Here is a 22,582-nt window from a genome sequence, read left to right on the forward strand (position 1 = left end):
AACAACGCAAAGACTCTCAGGGTACACAATGCACTTTTGTTGTTGTATATGATGGATCTACACAGTTACGTACAAATTGCACAAAAACAAGTTGTTAACATGAAAAAGAGGATAAGTGTAAGTTGTCAGGCTTTGCCATTCCACGATCAATGTTATGCTATATACTGGCAAGTGTTTAAGTACAGGTGTGTGTTTTCACTTCAAACCGTGAAGACATTTGGTCAATTAACGAGTTATTTCACAATACGGAACAAATTATTCCAAAACCAACGAAGACATAAACACAATACAGTGGAAAAAGTTTGTTTTTAAAATTAGTTATAGTTTCAATTCAATTTTTGTGTTACTTTCAGTTTCACAACCCAATAAGTAAGTCCATAAAGCTAAACACAGAAACCACATTAAACGAAAACAGTTTTGATAAAAACTTGGCTAAATGTACTTTCAACAGTAGACGTTGATAACAAAGTTTGTCTAATAGTGTTTGGCTAATATAAACAGCTTATGATACACACACACATGTGTGCTAGATTGTTGAAATTGGCCCAGCACAGTTGTCAAACAAAACCACAGCGTTTTGGGTCAATTAAACAATTGATATTCTATTGTAGAATACAAGCAGCGTCAACCACAACAAAGCTTTGAAACAAATCAATACTGTATCAATAAAATAAAAGCAAAATAACAATGTGTAGCACCCATTATAAACTCTGCAGGGATTTAACAATTGTGAAAGACTTTTAATATTTCATTTTAATGCTGATGTAATATTAAGTGAACTGTTCGCAGACTGAACAACAAGACAACATTTCCAGGCAAAACTTTGTTTGTCTAACAAATAATTTGGGAAAATTTGTTTGTTATGTAACACAATAAACTACAAAGCAAATGATGATGTGCAACTGGTGTCACTTCACAAAAGGTAAAGTATTGTCACTGGTCAATAAAGGATTTAAATTGATTTTTTTTCCTATTTTAAGTCAATTGAACTTAATTTAATAAAAAAGTGCAAATTGTTCGTATTGCTTGGAATGATCTAGATAAAGGATATATTATAAAATACGATTTATGACATTTCATTTTTCGTTGGCCAGGAAATTGCTGTTGGCGAACTGCATGCAAACAAGCACTGCACTAAACAAAAGTTCAATTAACATAAAATACGTCAGCAACATTACACATTAGAAAAGAGCATTTCTAATTCATCACCAAATATGAGTGATCAACATATGATTCTTTCGCATCCTTACAAATTCCTGACCTTAAAAATCTAGGCAAACCTATACTACTGTTGCTGAATCTAAATCATGTTCCTCGTAGAAGTTGTCTATTATGTTGAGAACAACATCCATAGCTGTGGTGTACTGGTCAATATCTTGAATTAGAACGCCAACGAACCTAAAACATGCAATATTTTATTATAAAAATAATCCCTCTATCAGTAACATACATGAGTACTATTGTGATAATACTAGTAGTAACTGTTTTTGCAAGATAATACCAAGGTTTCCTATTACAGCAACTCTTTTTTTTGCATGAAACAGAATTAAATCCTAAGAGTTCACCAGATAAAAAGCTTCATCTAAAAATTAGATCGCATTATTTTAGAAAACATTTTTTCCAAATTGAATTGTGTTTGACAAGGTTTTAAACATCATAAGATACATATAATTATCATTTAAAAAGGATGCTTATTTTAACAACAAATTCAAAAAAGAAAGTATGGCAACCTTTTATCATCAGCATGGTCAGGATTTGGGGCAAGAGCGTGTATGAAGTCATTCGGATAAGGTGCAGCCTTTACTGCGAGCTGCAACAACAATGTGATGTGGTTAACCACTACAGTAACCACATAATTAAACAATCATTACTGTTATTCACACAGCTTACAAATGCATCATGTACATTTTCAAATGGTTTTTGTATTCGACCATAGTAGGAAGTGCCACCAATTAAAAGAATTTATGTCAGCAATATGACTGAAAGCTCCAGAAACAAATATACCTGATAGCGCCCAAAGCATAATGCCTGTAAACATGCACACATAATACTTACAGCAAATATTCCTTTAACAACCCAACCATGATATCTCTTCAATGTTGCAGCGTAGGCCAAGTCTAAAAGATACGACAAATGTAAGTTTATTATCGAACTAGGAATTTGTACAAACACGGCAGTTTCAGAAAGAGCACAAAGTTTTGATCCATGAAACAGGACTCGGCAGTGCAGCTGGTGACCTATGACAGCCTTCCAGCCAGTTTGCACATAGTTTGATAGCAAACTGCAAGGCCAATGTTAACTGCAAAGTCACCAAAAAGTGTCCCTGTCAAGCTAGTTAGCCAGCAAGAGTCATAGTCACCAGCAGCACTGATGAGGTCTGATAAGACGAAACCGTATCTGGGTTCTACGAAGTACACCGGTTGTGTTTTTATAAACAGGTCCTGCGGCAAAACAAGTATATTTTTTCAATAATTTACCCTGTGGCACAAAAATTAACATAGACCCTCAGAGTCTCGCTGCATGGTAGACTTAATGTTGGTTAAAAGTTAATGGTGCAATAAGATTAGTTATTGAAGTATACACTATGTTTGACAGCAATAGAAGCACAATAATTATTAAACAACACGTAAGAACTTACTTAAGGCAAGGGTTAAGTTTCTCTCTCCATTTTTGAAGTTAAAGAGAAACTTTTGGATAAATCGTAATCCTCGTTTTAACCACATTAAGGCATCTGTGGCAGAATTTCTAACTTTTGTTGTAGATAGTTGTATTTCTTGCTTTAAAATTGCTTGCAGTGTTTTGAACTTGGTGGTGTCAGACATGCATTTTGTTCGAAGTTTCTGAATAAAAGTGAAAATACAATGTTGTTGCAATTAATATTTTTGAAATGTAGTTTATCTGGCAGGACATGTTTATCACACTGATTTAAGACATTTTGTTTAATGTTTTTTTAAAGACATTTTATTACAAAAACATCTGTAAGCATGCAAGTTTAGCAATCTTACTCCAATATTGCCCATAAAGTCCATTTTAACAGGAGCAAATGCAGTTGATCCAATTGTGTCAAGAAATGGAATAATTCCTTCACAAGCAGAAAGAAATGGCATGGTGGGAATTCCCCCATCCTCTTCAAGGTTAATGTCGGAGAAACTGAAACATTTTTATGGAATCATAAAAAGTTATTAAACAGTTTTTTTTGCTTTGTTCGATTAAAATTGATAAAACCCTTGAATCACACAAAGCAAAAACTAACCTGTGTAACATTGCACTAAAAAACGTTAGCATTCCTTCAGTATCTTCATCACCATAAACTTCTTCAATATTTTCTGAACTTTTTCCATAGGCATTTTGCTTTGTTACATCAATCGGTAAATCTGGTGGCTTTTTTAAGTCTGAATTTGGCAGTGTTGGTGTCCTTACATTGTTCAAACTTTTTAAGTCTGCTGCTTCTGAGAAACCAGAGCTGTTTAAAGAGTTGCCGCTCGGTGATTGGTTAAAATGGTCAGGTGACACAGGACTGAGAAGATTGTTTGGTGGTGATTGGTCGAGAGCAAGGTGCAGAGGTGTAGTTGGTGTAGTTGGTCCACTTCGACTGTGATGCTGAGTTAATGAATAAAGTGTTTTAAATAATGTGCTTTAAAACTTCGACAGCCAAAGCTCTATTTGATATTAAACTTTTTTATGTAGGCTGCATTATTCAAATGAGTATGAACCAAATTTCCGTAACTCCATTTACCTTTTTATGTTTGGTCTTGGACAAGTTAATTTGTGGAAGTGCAGACTGCGCTGATTGTGACCTCATAATCATCCTTCCAGGTGAAGAGGGAAGTTCAAATACAGTTTCAGATATATTAAGACACCTTCCCAGTGTAGCAAGAAATGTATCACATGTGGTTGAGAGTAGTGTGGATGCCTCCGATAGCTTCTGTGGTTTAGAGCAAACAAAATCAATTAGTGAAGGTTTGATTTAAGGCTGGAAAATTTTTAACTTTGTGTCAACTGTTTGTTCTGCATGGACATGTTTGCACCATTAATTTTAGGCACAGGTGGCAGATTGTGACAAGGGGAAGGCATGTTGCACAATCACATGCCCACAACAAAATTCCTATCAAAAGCATGCAGCCACCTTTTTTTAAATTAAGTTGCAAGAAAAAGCCTTATGCTTGCCATGACTAGCAACAAACTGTCATAAAAAGTGCTACTAATTGCTGTGTTCAGAATTTACCATTACTTTTTTACCTCAACATCTGGTTGATCTTTTTGGGCTTCTTGTTTTACATTTACTGCTTGCTGAACCAGGAGGTCACAAAACAAACGAACTTCACTCATGCAAGTTCGCAATTCACCATGTGCCTCCATCGATTCTGCACAAAAGTGTTTTTGTTATAATTGTGTGGAGGAGAATGTGATAAATTAGGGCTGAACATGGCGCTGGTATATGTCACAACAGCATTGGGATTTTCCTACATTCCAGTTCAGTGCCTCTGAACAAAAGACCCAGACAATGGAAAAATTGCCTTTCAGATCAGGACCAAAGCGACTGGAATTCTTCAGGTGCTTTGTGGTTAAGTAGACATAAGTTTTCGAAACAAACAAGATGAATATATGAATGTGTATGCAAATGTGACATCTCTTGTAAAGATAATTAGTTTACAGACATAAAAAATGTTTTTGTGGCTATATAAATATATATATTTAAGCAATGTTTAACACCATTAAAATGTATACATGTATCACCTTGTTCTTTCTGTGTTCTTCCGTCAGAGCTACTTGCTTTTGATGTGCCCAAGGCAATAATCCAACCTTGCCTTTCACTGGCATTACTTGTCTTTAAATACCACCTCTGTTCATTTTGGACGACCACGTCAAACCGTGTGTTGTCATTTGGATAGGCTATATAAAAACAATAAACAAGTTAAGTGAAACTCATAATTTTTCTGATTCATGTAATGTACTTTACCACATACACAAGACAAATCTCAAAGGTAATTACATTTACATCAAGAGGAATTTTTTTTATTGCTGTAAATTTTTCTTACCAATGATATCACTTGCAGATATTTTGATTGATGCTCGGCACCCTTTACCAACTTCATCAGCACTGTTGTAATAAGATAGGATACCATTGTGCAAAACAAGCCAACGTGGTTGCCATCCTGTATTTAAACATATTTCACATTGATTTCAACATATTGTACTGATTTGAATGTTCAGTTTTATAATGAATGAAGGAACATCTTGTATTGTTATGCCACACAAAAATGTCAAATTGTTAATTTAAAATAAAATTACATGAGTGGTATGATTAATAAAAATGATCATAGCACTTTACCTCCCCAATAGTTAGTCCACTTGTAAACAATTCCTTCTATATTTCCACTAACAGCCATTACATGATACCAGTTAGCTTACAGTTTGTTTTAGGAGCTTGCATGCTGCATAGTTTACATCTATGGAATTGACAAGCACAATCAAAAAACAGTGTATCAAGTTTTGGGTTTAGATTTGAACATCCATTATTTTATATCACACTTTATCACATGTCAAAGCACTGCAAAACATTCAAAACAAAGGCACTCTTAACTAATCACATTCTTGACACTACAAGAGAAACAAAAATTATTCAAATACATTGCTACTCAAATACATGAACTTTTTGGAAATCAGATGATAACATATCATTTTGCAACACAAGATTCTGTATTTCCTCTTTGAACAATGAATGTTGATCAATTTGAAGATTATTTCATAAAGTATACTCAAAAAAATATACAAACGAGATTTGGTGGAATATTCATGTCTTGAAATACTATTTCACTTATTCAGCATTTAAAGAGGCGTCAATTGCTGTAAACTTCTCAAAGAAAGATTTGTACAATTTCATGCACTGTTCAGGAGCATACACACCACAGACTTCTCGGCATGAATGCATGCTTAACTGGGCACCACCAACATCAGCGGTTCTCATGCCAAGGCGTGTGGAAAGTATTGGACCAATAGTAGAACCACATGGAGAATCATTTCGCACCATGACATCTTGCACGGGAACATCAGCAAATCTAGCAGCTTCTCTAACAATAGTAGCTGTGATTGCTGTGGTTGCATAGCGCTGATTATTGTTGACCTTAATTACAGGCCCACCATCGAAAGTTGGTCTAAGGTTTTCTTCATGCTTGTCAGCATAATTTGGATGCACAGCATGGGCCATATCAGCGCTAATCATCATGGACTTGGGTATGCTTTCTTCGAATGCAGTTGTATTGTCGGCATCAACAGAGAGTCGCCTCATAACATATTCAGTAATAGAGGAACCAGCACCTTGTGCACTTTGCGATCCTACTTCTTCATTGTCGAACAGAGTAATCATACGAATGCTTTTCTCTGTGGCAAGATCTGTCTGGCAAGACTGAATGAGTCCCATCAACCCACAATAGCTGCTTAGCAAGTTGTCCAAGCGCGGGGCGAAGATAAAGTCTTCTAGCATTCCACCAATTGCTGATGGCTGATGGTCAGCAAGAAATAGATCAAGATCCACAAGTTGATCTGGTGTGGCACCAATTTCCTGGCACAAAAGCTCAACCAGGAGACTGTGGTGTTTGGCAGAACACCCAGACATTTCATTTTGGGCATCACAAGCTTGGTTTAATTGATATTCACTCTGAGTAGCCAGAATAGGAACAAGATGAGTCTCCTTGTTTGTTGAAAACTTGTCATTCATCTCTCTTTGTAAGTGAATAGCCAAATGTGGGACTCTAAGCACAGGCCGATCCACATGTACCAACTTTGAGTTGATTACACCAGTGTCATCCCGAACAAGAACTCTCCCAGCAATTTTTAAATCTCTATCAAACCAACTAGGCCAATTTCCACCACCATAACATTCAGTACCAACTTGAATAAATCCTTGCTTTACTCTTGTGCTCTTGACTTTAACCCTTAAACAGGGACTGTCAGTATGTGCACCGACAATAGCATACCCATTTCCAGGTTGGTATTGGCCCCCAACAGCAAATGCAATGATAGTGGATTGGTTTCTTGTGACAAAGCACTTGTCATTGGGTTTGACAGCCCAGTGGTCACGCTCCCTTATTTCTTTAAAGCCAGCATTGATTAGACGAGACTTGCATTCCTCCACCACATGGTAAGGAGATGGGCAGGCATCAACAAATTTTATAAACTCACGTGCAACTTTAAGGGATGCTGCCTTATTTGTCATGACTAATATTGTTACTGGTTTGAACTGAAACAGAAATGGAATTTAAATAAAAACTTTAAAACAATTTAGAATATCATTTATGACAGATCCTAACATACATCTATTAAAACGTTTAAGCATTCCTACTCTGTTAATTAACTTATTACCTACAGTTTCCCTATGCCTAGAAACTTGTACCAAGCTATACACTTTACCACTATAGTCTGTAGGCCTACATTGACGTTGACCATGAAAACATAACTTTGTAATAGCTCCACAACCCGCACTTTGACAATACAGTTATGTCAGTGAGCCCAAATTATAGTTTATGCTCGGGACACGAGACGAAGATCAACATAGCAACACACCATGCCGCAAAAGTAAATGCATTGAAATACCGTTTGGATTGGACAACGACTTATAATGTTTAAAAAATAATGTGCATACTAGCTACTAAACTCGTACAGAAACTCCAAATACAATAAAATACACTGTTCCCAAAGCAAAAAATAAACTTGAAACCGTTGCGTTAAAAATAGTGACGTCACGTAATATTTACGCTTCAGCACTTTGCTTAACGCCTGAGAAAACACAAGCTCTCTGTGGTGGTGATCTCCATCGTGTTTTCCAGAGGTAAATACTATTACACCGGGTCACAAAGTTTTAGCAAAACTCAACCAACATATAAGTCTGTGTAAAACAGAAATCTGTGCGAATTTTTATGATTAGGAGTAAACAGGGCTAACACCTGTTAATTTTGGTTATACTGTAGCAACACGCATGTTTCCCTACTTAATTCTTTACACATTTGGAACACATACGGACCGAAGGCTGCAGACGGTGTTAAGCTTTCCTGCAGGAGGTTACACAAGCTTTCTGGCATCCTGCTGGACAACACATTTTTTCTGACACTTCGTTATAAAACGCTCATTTCGTAATCCGACTTTAGCCCAGTCTAGGCTAGTCTTGCCTACTCTCAGTCGCTCGTATTCTCTCGGCCCTGTCGTTATTCTTGCCATCGCGCTGTAAACGTTCGCATGTTCTTTTAATAGTTAAAGTCGCTGCAATTCAGTCACGTGTTAAACGCGCTTGAAACAAGTTAAACTTAAGCCACCTGGTAATTGCAATCGTGTGATCACGTCGGTGTCACCAGTGCAGCGTACAAGTAGGATGCCCAATCGCTGCTTTGCTAAAGCTAAAGTCTGTTTGCGTGTTCTTGCTGATATAGACTACTGAATTAAAAGCTCCGTGAACAGACTTCTTTATTAATGGAAACACACGATTGCAATTACCAGGTGGCTTAAGTTTAACTTGTTTCAAGCGCGTTTAACACGTGACTGAATTGCAGCGAATTTAACTATTAAAAGAACATGCGAACGTTTACAGCGCGATGGCAAGAATAACGACAGGGCCGAGAGAATACGAGCGACTGAGAGTAGGCAAGACTAGCCTAGACTGGGCTAAAGTCGGATTACGAAATGAGCGTTTTATAACGAAGTGTCAGAAAAAATGTGTTGTCCAGCAGGATGCCAGAAAGCTTGTGTAACCTCCTGCAGGAAAGCTTAACACCGTCTGCAGCCTTCGGTCCGTATGTGTTCCAAATGTGTAAAGAATTAAGTAGGGAAACATGCGTGTTGCTACAATACATTTCAGTTAAAATACTAAACGAAATCGTTGCGTTAATATTCGCACAGATTTCTTTGTGACCCGGTGTAAAAGTATCTTCCTTTTCCAGGGCTTTGGAGCCACGTGTAGTTCTGTTCTAGGTCCCTAGAAAAGTCACTGTCAAAAAAACAACAATAAAATATGTAAAATATAATCAACCTGAAACACTTCTTGCGCAAATGGCTCTAATAGACTCTTGTGCTGTAAAGGTTGCCGACCTTTGGTTTGTTATCTTTGTTTAACCTCAATCTGCAGCGGACATTGTTTGATTTTAATTGTAATCGTGTGTAAATGATTTATTGATGCATATGATTGGTCAAATCGCTTCGACACAACGAACATTGATAAAATTGCCTATTTTTTGGAAAAATGTAACAAACAGAGGAAAAAGTAAATTTCTCACTGATCAGCTCTGACAAAAATATTTAATGGAAAGCTTTTTTTTGAGAAGAGAAAATAGACAGAAATGTTTCATCAAAATAATGACTACGATAACGAATGCGGTTTCAAATGACAGTGGACGTATAAGTGTTGCTAACTTATTTAGATTTGATAACAAAGTGTTGTTTGAGAGAAAGTTTCCACGAATGTTACAAAATTCATGTAACTTGAACATTTAAAAACATGATTGCACAGCGTTCAGCTTCAGTGATTTGGTCAAACAGTCAATCCGTTCTTCTGGCCCTTCCTTAAAAGGTTTCAATTTCAGTTGTTTGGCGTCTCTGGGGATTCTAATACCCGAAGGGACTTCTGTGCCTTTCCATGCCTATATGACGCCAAACCCCGTCAGCTGTCCGACGGCAAAACAAGATGGGGGTGAGCCCGCTACGACCTGCCTCCTGTGTTACCAGCTTGACAGGGGTGTTAGTATTAAGGGGCGTTACGCTAAGAAAGTCGACCAGTTTGCCTTTCGTTGACGACTGGACTTGAAAGTAAGTATTTATTATCTTGCGCTAGATTTGGAATGAAGAGACTGGTTGTGTTGTTTTGTTACGGTGCCTTGTGGAAACCGATTCGTAAATAAGTGTTTTAAGTTAAAAACTTGTGTTTAGAGAATCAAAATGCCGACCAAACCACAAATTAATATCGATTTGAAAGATAAGGAAGTGCAGAAAGCGGCATGTATGATTCAAAAGTCCTTCCGTGGGCATCGTCTTCGTTCTCAAATGAAAAAAGACGGACCACCAAGGTAAGGCGAATAGGTGATGTACTTTGTTTCAAACATATTTCTTACCTTACTGGATTATCCTGGTTTGGCACTCTTCAAGAAGACCGACATTTGTTTTCCAAAATACACAAACTTTCGAGAGCACCTCTCGCTTCATCAGGTGTAAATAAATGCAACACAATTCGATGCAAAAAAACATCACCATATAGTGGCTCATTTTAAAGTCAAATTTGTGATACAGCGCAGTTACACTAACCGCCGCAAAATAGACCCTAAATACTGCACCGCGAAGAAGCGATTCTGCTTTTGGATTCGCGTAAAATCATGTTGTGTTGATGTTTCACGTTTTAGGTTCACCGAAGAACTGAAGGATGTTGATTCCTTTGAGGACAGCACAGCCAGGATCGTCGGACGTCTTGCTGGTTTTCCAGATCCGACTGTTCAGTAAGTGTAACTACAGCTTTGTGGTTAACTGTTAGTAGTTGCTGGTGCACTGTTTTGACAAGAGACTGACTGTTGAACATTTATATTTACGTGAGCATTCGCGAGCTTGATCTCGCTATATCTCATAGGTGTTTTGTGGTTGTTTTAAATACGATCTTGGCCCTTTCCGCAAGCCACTATCGGATATAGAATAGGCATATCTTAGTCAAGTCACACCGGTGCGCAAACTCACAACTTGGCAGCAACGTTTCCTTAGTTTAAAAGGCATTTAATTGGAAAGAATAACAAAAAATTATTGTCGCTAATTTTATGATTTGTGTCAAAAGTTTACTGAGCAGTATATAGAGTATTTGATCTCATGTCAGCTACAACAATATGTCCCTTTGTTAGGTGGTTCAGAGACGGACAAGAGCTTAAGGAGGGTCCAAAGTATTCGGTGGTTTTTGAGCCACCAGATCTTTGCGCCCTGGTGGTAAAAGATACGCAGCTGTCGGATATCGGTTCTTACACTTGCAAATTGTACAACCACTTTGGAGTCGCATTCGATTCCGCCAAGCTCAACATGCAAGGCAAATATTTTAGTGTTTTGATCACAAAAGCATATCTTGCGATTTCTTAACCTCTATCTACTCTATTCTCATACTTTTTGCACTGTTTGACAATCGACATTGTTTTACAGGCAATGCTAAAATTATAAAGGGGCCACCCAACCAGACAGCCAAGAAAGGGTCAACTGTCGTCATGGAAGCGAAGATCGGAGGACTGCCGGAGCCAGATGTAAGCAATATGCAATTCCCCAAGTGCTTTTGTTAGAATTCGAGTGATACACATTGGCTCAATAACCAGATTCTGTCTGGCACGAAAGCATTCTTACAACCACACTTTTTGTGTAGGCCGGTTGGGCCAAAGATGGAGAAGATATTGACGAGGATGATCGCGTCAGTTTCGAGATCGAAGGGGACACAACAACACTTACTATTAGAAACTGCTCCAAGAAAGACAACGGCAAATACGAAGTGTACGTGGAAAACAGTTGCGGTTATGATCATTCGTTTGCTCGTCTCGATGTTAAATAAAAGACCTATTTTTAAAGCAGCCAAAACCGGATAATAAACTAATGTTATTTTCCTTGTTTGTCTGCGTATCATGTGCCTGTACTACGGAAATTTGTAATAAAGTTTATTGAAAATAAATAGGACAAACATCAGGGGAAATTGAATTAGCACGCAGTTTTTATCTTTAATCGTCTTTAAGGTTTTTTTTCAAATTAGCCACCAAGTTATGGTTGCTAATAACTGTGCGATTAGGCACTACCTCCACGCAAATTGATGTAACCTGGCATTACTTGACATGCAAAGTTGCTCAAATAAAGTTTATTCAATAGAAATGGAACAACAAAAATCAGTGAAATAAAAATACTGTAAATGAAACCAAACTTTTTGGTTTGGGACAACGACTGGGAGCTTATGCTCCGATTGAACGAAATGATAAACCAAGACTATCCGGTTTGATCAGATATCGACGATTGTAGACCAGGAAAACGCTGATGAGAACCACCAAAAACATTATTCCACAAGCAGTTATAATCAGTGGGAAACCTGCGTTACAAAAAGGTTTGCTTACATTACGGCTCTACGCAGGGTGGTTAAAGGTTCTTTTTACCTTCCAAGGGATTACCACTATCCGGCTCCAAGACGTTCGGTTGCTGTTTAACTAGAACTTCATTGTTGCCAGACAAGGAATGGTTGTTTACGGAATGGCCCGGTTTTATTTCTATCACTTGGTTGTCCAACAGGAAAGTCACGTGGCCACTGCCCTCTTCTTTCTTAAGAACGTACACCGGTCCAATGATCATGGCGCGTGGAGCCATTGACCTTTTCCTTCTTGCTTGGTTGCAACGTGGCGCACTAAATCCGTTTGAACACGCCTAAAACATTATAAAATATGTAGCAACTGATTACCTTTTTTCGAAACAATCTAATACCGTTTGCACTAAGTTGCTGCAAATATGGAGTCGAACGTGGATGTAAAGTTCTGAGCAAACTTTGTTCCTGGGAAGACGAAAGGAGAAGCAAGCACGATGATCCAGAGTGGAGACTCCCGTCTCGGTTGCAAGGGCTACGCCACTCTCAGTGGGGCACCTAAAGACATAATATTCACCTTGGGCGTTCCGATTTAAGTTGTACGATTTATTGAAATCTCTACTAGTCTTTTCCTATCTATGTGACTTGCCCGTTTTGAAGAAGAGGAAATTGAGAACCCTGTTGTAGTCCCACGCCGATTCCATCTGTGGCAGAGCATGATATGGACGCAGTTTCTATAGTTGCTACAGCTCCGGATAAAGGGTTGCCAACCACGGAACCAAGCTTCAGTTATAAAACAATTTGTTTAAACGGTAATTTGGTCGTTTTGTTACGTAGTTACCTGCGAGTTTACGCCGAAATTTAGATGCAACATTTGTCCCACAGTGTACACCGCGGATTGCTGGACGGTCAGGGACTGAGGACAAGGTGCATTGCATGTGGAAACTTTGCAAAGAGATGCAGAAACTTGGTAACGTAAATCTTCCGAGATAATAGGGGGAACGTCCATACTGAAAAAAAGGGTTCGATTTTTAAATTTTTGCTTGTGGGTAGGTAGGCAAGTTACTCACAGCGGTTTGATGGATGTGTAAACATTGTATGTGTTCTCGAAGACGCACTGAAATCTTATGATGCCGAAGGGCATGTCGTAAGAACCCGCGGAGGAACCAAAGTTTTTATTGATCCATAGGGAGTTTGTGAAGGAGATGCGATTGTAACCCTCTGGACCAACGTCGGTTGAAGTTTGGGTTCCGCATTGAGTGAAAGGATAGCTTGCAGTTATCCGATGGGTAGAGCCAACCAATTCAGCTGTAATATTTTTTTAATTACTAAAAAAGTCTTTAATTGATTCAACCAGATTCACTGACCTCTACATTGCGGCAAAGTACTTCCAATACCGTCCACTGTCGGTGACATGTAGATTATGCTATTTACTTGATTCATATCCCACTCAGCATAAAACTGCTGCGAGACCGTAATGATAATCTCATTTGCAGTGCACTGCAACTCTGGAACAGCTGCCCACAAAATAATTTAGTAATAAATTGGTTGTGTTATTGGTCGTAAGGGTACTCACGTATATCGCAAAGTCTTCCTAAATAACCGGTGTTGGAGACGCAAACGTAACCATTCTCGTGGCGGCAAGATTCTTGACAAATGCAGTCCCCGCTGCAGGCGACCGTATCACAGGTGGGATTGCTTTCAACCGGGAATTGGCAATTTGAACCTTGCCACCCATTAGAGCATTGACACCTGAAATTAATTCGGTAAATTTCCGATTTAGGGGGTGATGTTATGTTTTACCGAGGCTGTGTTCCATCGTTGTAGCAAGTTCCCCCGTTCTGGCAGAAACCTAGGGGACATGGGTTTGGGGGTCTGACCAAGTTCTCACAATAGCGACCAGTAAATCGTGGCGGGCATGCACACCTAATGAACACATTGTAGAAACCAGTAGTTTTTCCTAGGTTGTTTTGTTTACCTAAAACGTCTTCCTGCGGGGTAGCAAGTGCCACCATTTTGGCAATAACCAACGGAACACGGAGATATTGGCTGCTCACAGCGAAGTCCAGTGTGTGTGGAAGGGCAAGAACACCTGCGTAAAGTTGCACAGTAAGAATAATAAACTGCTCGACACGTACGTGGTACCTGTATTGCTGCGGTCCATTCGCGAAGCAAGTTCCGCCGTTTTGGCAGAAAGCCACAGGACACTGAGATATTAGCTGCTCACAGCGAAGTCCAGTGTGTGTGGAAGGGCAAGAACACCTGCGTAAAGTTGTATAATGATGAACTACTAGACACTCTCCCGTTGTTACCTGTATTGCTGTCCATTCGCAAAGCAAGTCCCGCCGTTTTGACAATAACCACGAGGGCAAGGAAATACGGGACCGATCGGCCGCTCACAGCGACTTCCGGTGTATCGGGGTGCGCACGCACAACTGTTGACGAATACCTGTAAGATCGTGTGGACAAATTTACAGGATATATTTCTTACCGAAATTGACCACCGGAGAAGTAACAAATTCCCCCGTTCTGGCAAAACCCTAGAGCACACTGGTTATCATCAGAGTTCACCTCTTGTTGACAGTGGGGCCCGGTATGGGTTGAAAGACAGGCGCATCTGCAAATTCAATGCAGTAGCTTAGTGAAATTGGCTTGGTTTGAAGACGACCAATTACCGGTATTGGTTAGATCCCACTGAATAGCATGTACCTCCGTTAAGACAATAGCCTAGTGGACACATTGATACGGGTTCTGCGTCTCGACAAAGTGCGCCAGTGAACGGTGGAACACAAACGCACCTGGTAGAAAGATAGTAAAAGCTTTAGATTTTAGGTTTTTGTTCTTTAGCGCTTCTTACCGGTCATTGACGCATGTTCCACCATTAAGACAAGGCATGAATTTACATACTGTTGCTGGAACGAAACAGTTCGGATATCCCCTAAAAAACATGCATCATGTTGATGGCAAAACCGTGACGTTATTTAAAATTCTTATTCACGTATTTTGCATTTTTTTTTATATACAGTAGACAAAAGCGAGGTGCAGTTTTGATATCCTAAACACAATTGTGTATCATGTTGATAACAACCCCTTATGCGAGTTGCTTACAGATACATGGTGCAATGTTCTCCAGGGTTACAACGGACACTTGCAGGGCAGTTGGATTGATGAACTTGCCGCATTTCCACCACATCTTCAAGTTCCAACTCCGCATCTAAATTAACGCCGAAATTCTTTTTTGGCACCACAAAGCACAAAACGTATTGACTATAAAAATCCACTAAAACTCGTAGATGTGTTACCTGACAATGCAGATTCGTCATCAGAATTCTCAGCAGCTGTTACCGAGGTTCTGGCCATGTCCATGCCCATGCCCATGTCCCCGCTACCACCTGGAGCAAATGGTTAATATTTAATTTGATACGGAGTATGCGTGTTTGAAACCGCTTACCAATAAAAGATTTTGATTTAACCGGCGGCTCTTCAACCTCCTCCGAAAGAGCTTCACCTGCACAAATGTACTATTAGTCTTGGGTCGTTTGTTCTCCTGACAAAATTTCATTGTTTTTATAATTGCTTGTTCCATAAACATTTGTTCACCAGTTCTGGACTATTGTCTCTATAAATGAATAAATATAAATAAAGATGTATGTATACGCACTAGCAGCAACTTCTGAAGCAAGAGATTTAGTCACTGCCGCTTTGGATTTCACTTCAGAACCATCATCGAAGGAGTCTTCAACATGCACAGAAGTGGCTCCTGGGAGAACAAGTGGGGAATTACCTTTTCTTAACCTCTGCATATATGCCAACAAATCTTTCATAATACCAATGGCAGATTTCACAGCCGTTTCGGCCTTCTTTGCATCTAAATGAACTCCCACGTTTACTGTAACAATAGTTAGTTATGTCGGTTATTGGTGTCGAAATTTTATACATTTGTTTGGAAAGCCTACCTTCGGATACGGATGCTACGTGAGAAGCACAAACAGAAAGCAACAGCAACAGCAACCTGCAAAATTTAACAAATTTAAACAAGCACCCATGTTATTTTTAGTTAGCTTGCGGAGGTAAAGCTTTCGTAATCACAACCGTAAATTAATTGTTAACCAAACTTACGCGACATATTTCCCCTTCATCATGATCACAAATTGTGTAACAGAACTTACAAACTTATGTGAACAAATGCAAAATAACAACAACCAACAACTCTATCAACGCAACTCGAAAATAATCTGTAAAACATGTGGCGCCTTATATATGCACGTTCCAAAGCAAGGTATTTATCAGCTAATAAGCGGAGGTTGCATCGCTGCGTTCGAAACTACACATATATTATTATATTATGTTACATATACCCCAGTCCCCGTGGTTTAAAACTTCCAAAATCTAAGAAATGCTATCCCAATATTTCAACTTTTGAAGTCAGCTAAAAAAAATCTAAGTATGATTTATGCAAATGCCTTTGAAATGAAATTATTTTGTGCATTTCATTGCCTATACCATATAAGTCCTGAAGTAAGTCATTGTAACGTAAGGTTAATTTTTGTTTTATTTGAAACAAAATAAAAATAAAATGTGAAAATAATAAAAATACAATCGAATGGAAACAATTGAAAAATTTTAAAGCATTTTGGTGAAACAAACGAAATTGTCGTTTAGGGTAAGTCATGCAATAAAAGAGATTTGGAAACCCTTTGAAAGAACAGTGGCAACGGTTAGTTTTGAATTGGTTTGTTGCATAAACTATTGAAGCAGGCGAGTAGCGAACGGAATGTCGTCATCCTAAAGCTACTGCATAGTTTCATTCTGTTCTTTTGCAGCATGTAAAAACTTTCCGTATCCAGGTTATAAATCGTACCCCTCTTCTCTTTCTTTTCTTCTTTTCTTTTGGAGCTTTTTTTTCCCCGTGGAACAAACAATTGTCCAATATCTGCTCTTCGGAGCCTGGGGTTTGCAAAAAGATATTCACGGTTATTATTAAAAACGCACATTTCTGGAAAAGAAACATCGTACAGCACCAAATTTGGGTGCAACCAAGCGCCAAGTTCCCACCAAGCACCACTGCCTGCCTGCTATTGACCTAAGCTCAAACATTTAGGAATTTCGTTCAAAAGGAAATTGTGTAGGCTCGTTACACCAGCCGTTGTGTACAGATCGAGCAGTGAGGTGCGAAGTTTTTGTTATGTATCGCGTGGTATACATTTGTGTGACTTTTCAACGTTGTTGGTTCTGAGACAACATACAATTAAGGACCACTATTGGAAACAGTTTCTAACATTCTATAAAATAGAATTTTTGACAATAGGTAAAAATCAGCCCCCGTGCAATTTTGCAACCATGACAATGTGTCAATATTGGCGTGAGTGCCCTGTGTTGTGCCCCCTTCTACACCGTCTGTACCTGTTTGGAGTTTTTGCGAGAGGTCGTCTTTATTCCTCCACTTTGAAATGTCCTGCTTCTTTTTTCCGGCCGGACCTTGAGTTTGGGGATGTTGCAGAAGGCGAAAAGGCGGCCTCCCAAGACTGTCTGCCCTCCGAGTAAGTTCCAATATTCTAAGAATTCGGGCATCGGTGGCATTTTCCTGCCCGGTGGAAGCTATAACCAAACAATGGTTGGCAGTGGCCGACAACAGATTAAGCAGAAGTTTGTCACCAACCTGATTTTATCGCCTTTGGTTGGCATTTGGTTTGGCGTCGAAAAATCGGCGTGGTCGGCATTGTCGGCACTGCTGTCGACCACTGTTTCCATTCTGCCAACGTTCTTAGAACACCCGACCACACCTCGCCATAAAAAAATATGGTGAGATATGGCTCGGGTGTCCTTTGTAGACGGGTTTGAAGAGATGTGACAGTGGACGCCTTGAGGTGATGAAGGCCCGCAAGACCACGCAGCAAGGAGTTAACATTTTCTTTGTATTTGCAACTTGTTGTCTTTCTGGCCTAAAGCCGAAAATACGTGAATCATATTTTAAAGTTTAAAGTTTGTTGAAATTGCAATGAGTTAACAACAAAATTACCGACAAGCGGTAGCTCCTGATATGGTGTTCCGACTTGCTGAAAAACACAAAATAACAAACCTAATTCGTCGATATGAACACCATTCAGTGTAGTTGCTCTGTAAAGATTTTAATTTGACGCAAATGGCCAACTACCTATATAAACACCTTAAGATTCAGTTTTTAGCTACATCCCCTTGAACACTTTCATGCTTTTTCAACTAATGTTTTGACAACACCCAGCACTAAATAACTAGCTGACTAACAGGGACAAAATTGCACTAAAACTGCACCAAACACGCAAAAATCGCTCTGGCAACAGTACATTGACCTTACTTCATCACTGGTTACTTTATTACGCAACCCCTGTCTTCCTGACAGAGGACTACAAGGTGCATGGGCATTCCCCGCGAGCGATCAAAACTTTTTTTGACAGAATTACTGATATGCGGTATTGAGCGATAGAGTGAAATAAAGAAAACTTGTCTTACCGAGTTGTAGCATTCCTGGAACACAGTTTAAAGGCACAGTTTAGAACAAAACGATGCATTTCGGAAGTTGATTGGAAATACTGAACAAGAGATATTTACATGGGATAAAAATTAGTGAAAATAATTGAGTGTTACCATGTACACATTGTGTAAAACTGCATTGTGACGTCACACAAGCTTTCTTGTGACTGATAAATAGGCAGGTAAGTAGGCTGCAAGTTGTCAGTAACGTACTAATCATTGCTGCAAGTTGTCAGTAACGTACTAATCATTTTCCTAAACAAATTACAGGCTTTAAACTTCTTCAGTCACAGAAACGTTCAGTCATTGTGTCTCTGAGAGCAAATTTTACAATATAGCCCACCACGATTGGGACAAAGCAAGGGAATACGCTTGCACACTCGTCCATTAGAGAACTGAGTAAAAATATTCCGATTTGCTTCCTTGCTGCTGAAGGCCGCACGTCTGTATTTCTATCAAAATAACTTTCGCCAACTGGCAATGCCAAGGCCGGAGCTTGTGGAGGTTGAATTCGGAGATGTTGCAAACGGGACAACACAGGCGGCCTCCCAAGACTGTCTGCCCTCCTAGTCAGTTCTAATATTCTTAACATCCTTAAATCGACAACTGGTTGGCAGTGGCCGACAACGGATTGAGCAGAAGTTTGTCACCATCCTGATTTTTTCGCTTTTATGGTTGGACGGCCGGCCGCTTCTTCCACAACGCCAACGTTTTTAAAACACCCGTGTGGAATTCAAGTCCTTCCTCAATTCCACCTTACTGTTCTTTAACTGGTTGCATAAGGTCGGTCAAATTTTAATATTCACGTTTATTCCAGTATTCTCGAAATAAATTTCTAGGTTGCGATTTTAAAAAGATTTAGACCAAAATTTTGAATATAAATAAGAATACTTGTCTTTCAGACTTAAATTGCCAAAAAGTATAAGAGAGTTTAATCATTAATAGAGGTTCCTCACCAACATTAATTGTGCTGAAGACGTCACGTTACTTTTTGGCGCATGGTGACACGTAATAACCACGTCGAAATCATAAATTCAGTACTACTTGGCAGAGACTTCCAAAGTTTGGTTTAGTGGCAAATCACGAAATCTCGATATTACGGAAATAGTTCTGCCACACAGTGTCTTGCATCCATCAGTGGCCAAACCAACGCATCTATTCACTGAAAATTATTTTGGTTTGGAAATTCGATAATGGCCTCAAGCTATATTATATAGCACAGCATGCTTTCGGCTGTGCCACATGGTAATGAAATTATTCAAAGTAATGCATAATAAACTTTTTTTACCTTTGCTGTAATATATAACCATGTACAAGACATTACTGCTTTTCTGTGTTAGTGCCTTCGTCATGATAAGAAAAATTTGTGTTTCCTCCAGATCCGACAAGAGCTCTTCCAAAATTATCGGGCATATTGCATTTTTTATCAAGGCAGAATACTTGATTCTGTGCAAATTTATTGTTTAGCATGTTTTGCCCCAAATCACTCAACCAAGATGAACCACTATAGAAAGACTGTGGCAGGCCAAATGAACTGCAAGTTGCCATTCAGCAATTATTTGAGAAATGTCAGCAACATTGCTGGTACAACGAAATTTAAACGAAGTGTTTACACCAACAGAAGAATTAGAATTTTTTGCGCTTTTCGAATTTTGATACAGATTGGTTGTAGTTGCACCCATAGGCGTCGATATGGTGGTGACTGGGGTGACATGTTACCCCTTACAAACAAACAGAGGGGGCAACGTATGTATCGTTTAAATTAAAATTTATTGTCAGAAAAACCACATACATGCGTTAAGCTAGTTTCAAACGACCTGCTCACAGTCACTATCATGACAAACACAAGTGTCTCGTGGATTGTTATGCAGCGCAGTAGTTGTTGTGGCATAATGGTAAGAATCGACATTTTTGTGTAATGGATTTGTTTGTGACTTCATAATTACTAAATCTGCAATAGACCTATTGAAGCAAAAATGTCCCGCTTTCAGTAAGGGGGTCTGTAATTAAAGTGTTTAAAACTTAGTGCTGCAACAACATGACTCGGTGTAAAAACAAAGTGACACGAAACGACATTTGCGTCGTTTTGCCTATGTTTAGGGCGTTACGACTGACGAAATGTTTTTTGCGTGTTTCTAAAACCTGGAAAGGGTACCCTTATTTACGTAATAATGCGTGTATACGTCATTGCCTTTCTTGGTCACTACATGGCCATTGTCTTGGTCAGACGGCGGGATTTCTTTTGGTAAGTTAGGTTGTTGTGTTTGGCTGTGCTGCATGTGCTGTCTGTTTAACCTGCTGTTTTCTTATATTTCATGTGTTAGGAGAAAGTAAATTATTGAAAATTAATGCCCGTTGAACTGCATGGTTATTTTTGTCTACGTCACAGTTCGGTAAGTTTTGTTTCGTTAGTTTGTGTGGCGTTGTTGTGTCATGCCTAAATATTCATGGCGGAAAAACGTGTTTTTGGGACGCGCGTATTTCGACTTTGAACAAAAATATACTTTCTGTCACGAGCATTGGCAGCTGACAAGCCGTGTCCACGTGTGCTGCGTAACATCAACTGAGGTGTTCCCAATCAACTATTGAGGTATTTAATTTTGCAATTTATTTTTTTGCTTTTATTAGGTCAAATCAAATTGTTTTGCACAACAATTAACTTAAAATGGCATGCCACAGATAAAAACAAGAGTTATCAAGCCAGGGTATATATATGAGCAAATGAACCAAGAGTTAATACAGCAATTCCCACAAGAAATGTACTGATGTTTTTAGAGCGATAATCATCAAGTTAATAAGCCCAATGAAATGTAAGTATATAAAGAATGAAAAAGCTGATAGAAATTGAAGTTTATACTCAACAAAAAACAATGCAAAAGTGGATTTTTGTTCATTTTTTTTTATTTAAGTATGGGCATCAATTACTAGCATATTGTTGATGTTTTCCAATGAATAAGGAATCTGAATTGTATGTTTTGCTTTTAGGGCAGAAAGACAAGCTGTTATGCTTGTGCAGGTGTGAGAAAGAAGGATATCCCTCAGTTTTTTAAAGCAAGAGATATTCATGGGCACTTGTTCGTATACTGATACTATTACGGGGAGATGACTCGGCTGTTCAACAGTGCATTTTGGCTGGAAGTCTGTATTTTTTGCTGTTTATTAGCTTGTAATTTAAAATGGTAACCATGATTTATTTTTTCGCATTTAGACCAGAAGGATAAGTAGGTTGTCTTCCCAGAACTTACTAAATGGGGACAGTGTCCCATGGCAAAGCCAAAGCGATAAAATCAGGTTGGTGACAAACTCCTGCTTAATCAATTGTCGACCACTACCAACCATTGTTTGGTTACAGCTTCCACCGGACAGGAAAATGTTACCGATTCTCGCATTACGAGAATACTAGAACTTACTCAGAGGGCAAACAGTCTTGGGAGACCGCCTGTGTTGTGCCGATTGCAACAACCCCGAACCCAACCTCCGGTCGAAATAACAAAAGTTGCGAAGTGGAGGAATAAAGACAACCTATCGCGAAAACTCCGAACAGGTACATACTGTGTATAAGGGGGCACAACACAGGGCACGCACGCCAAAATTGACACACCGTCATGGTTGCAAAATTGCACGGGGGTTGATTATTACCTATCGTCAAAAATCCTATAGACATTCTATAGAATGTTAGAAACTGTTTCCAATAGTGGACCTTAATTGTATGTTGTCTCAGAACCAACAACGTTCCAAAAAGTCACACAAATGTTTAGCACGCGATACATAACAAAAACTTCGCACATCACTTCTCGATCTGTACACAACTGCTGGTGTAACGAGCCTACACAATTTCCTTTTAAACAAAACTCCCAAATGTTTGAGCTTAGATCAATAGCAGGCAGGCAGTGGCGCTTGGTTGCACCCAAATTTGCTGCTGTGCGAAGTTTTCTTTTCCAGAAATGTGCGTTTTTGATAATAACCGTGAATATCTTTTTTCCAACATCAGGCTCCGAAGAGCAGATATTGGACAAT

General features: G+C 39.0%; 3 protein-coding genes across 3 annotated transcripts; 1 reads left to right on the top strand and 2 right to left on the bottom strand.

Annotated features, from left to right (window-relative positions):
• Positions 1–22: 22 nt before the first annotated feature.
• LOC145914720 (pleckstrin homology domain-containing family A member 8-like) lies at positions 23–5,466 on the bottom strand. Its single transcript, XM_083002545.1, has 11 exons — positions 5,333–5,466; positions 5,040–5,156; positions 4,738–4,893; positions 4,240–4,364; positions 3,737–3,925; positions 3,254–3,600; positions 3,006–3,150; positions 2,639–2,840; positions 2,056–2,117; positions 1,731–1,810; positions 23–1,398 (listed from the first exon to the last, which is right to left on the bottom strand). The coding sequence occupies exons 1-11, from the start codon at positions 5,388–5,390 to the stop codon at positions 1,281–1,283; spliced, it is 1,599 nt and encodes a 532-aa protein (XP_082858671.1). The 5' UTR covers positions 5,391–5,466; the 3' UTR covers positions 23–1,280.
• On the bottom strand, positions 5,450–7,235 carry LOC145913419 (aspartyl aminopeptidase-like). Its single transcript, XM_083001069.1, has one exon. The coding sequence runs from the start codon at positions 7,214–7,216 to the stop codon at positions 5,819–5,821; it is 1,398 nt and encodes a 465-aa protein (XP_082857195.1). The 5' UTR covers positions 7,217–7,235; the 3' UTR covers positions 5,450–5,818.
• A 2,410-nt stretch (positions 7,236–9,645) lies between these two features.
• On the top strand, positions 9,646–11,604 carry LOC145913813 (SPEG neighbor protein-like). The gene is made up of 6 exons (XM_083001574.1): positions 9,646–9,792; positions 9,913–10,049; positions 10,380–10,472; positions 10,863–11,041; positions 11,152–11,249; positions 11,366–11,604. Exons 2-6 carry the CDS (start codon positions 9,922–9,924, stop codon positions 11,546–11,548), a joined length of 681 nt encoding a protein of 226 aa, XP_082857700.1. The 5' UTR covers positions 9,646–9,792; positions 9,913–9,921; the 3' UTR covers positions 11,549–11,604.
• Positions 11,605–22,582: the final 10,978 nt, after the last annotated feature.

The sequence above is a fragment of the Ascidia mentula genome, chromosome 9 (genome assembly GCF_947561715.1).
Source record: "Ascidia mentula chromosome 9, kaAscMent1.1, whole genome shotgun sequence".
Lineage (NCBI taxonomy): Eukaryota > Metazoa > Chordata > Ascidiacea > Phlebobranchia > Ascidiidae > Ascidia > Ascidia mentula.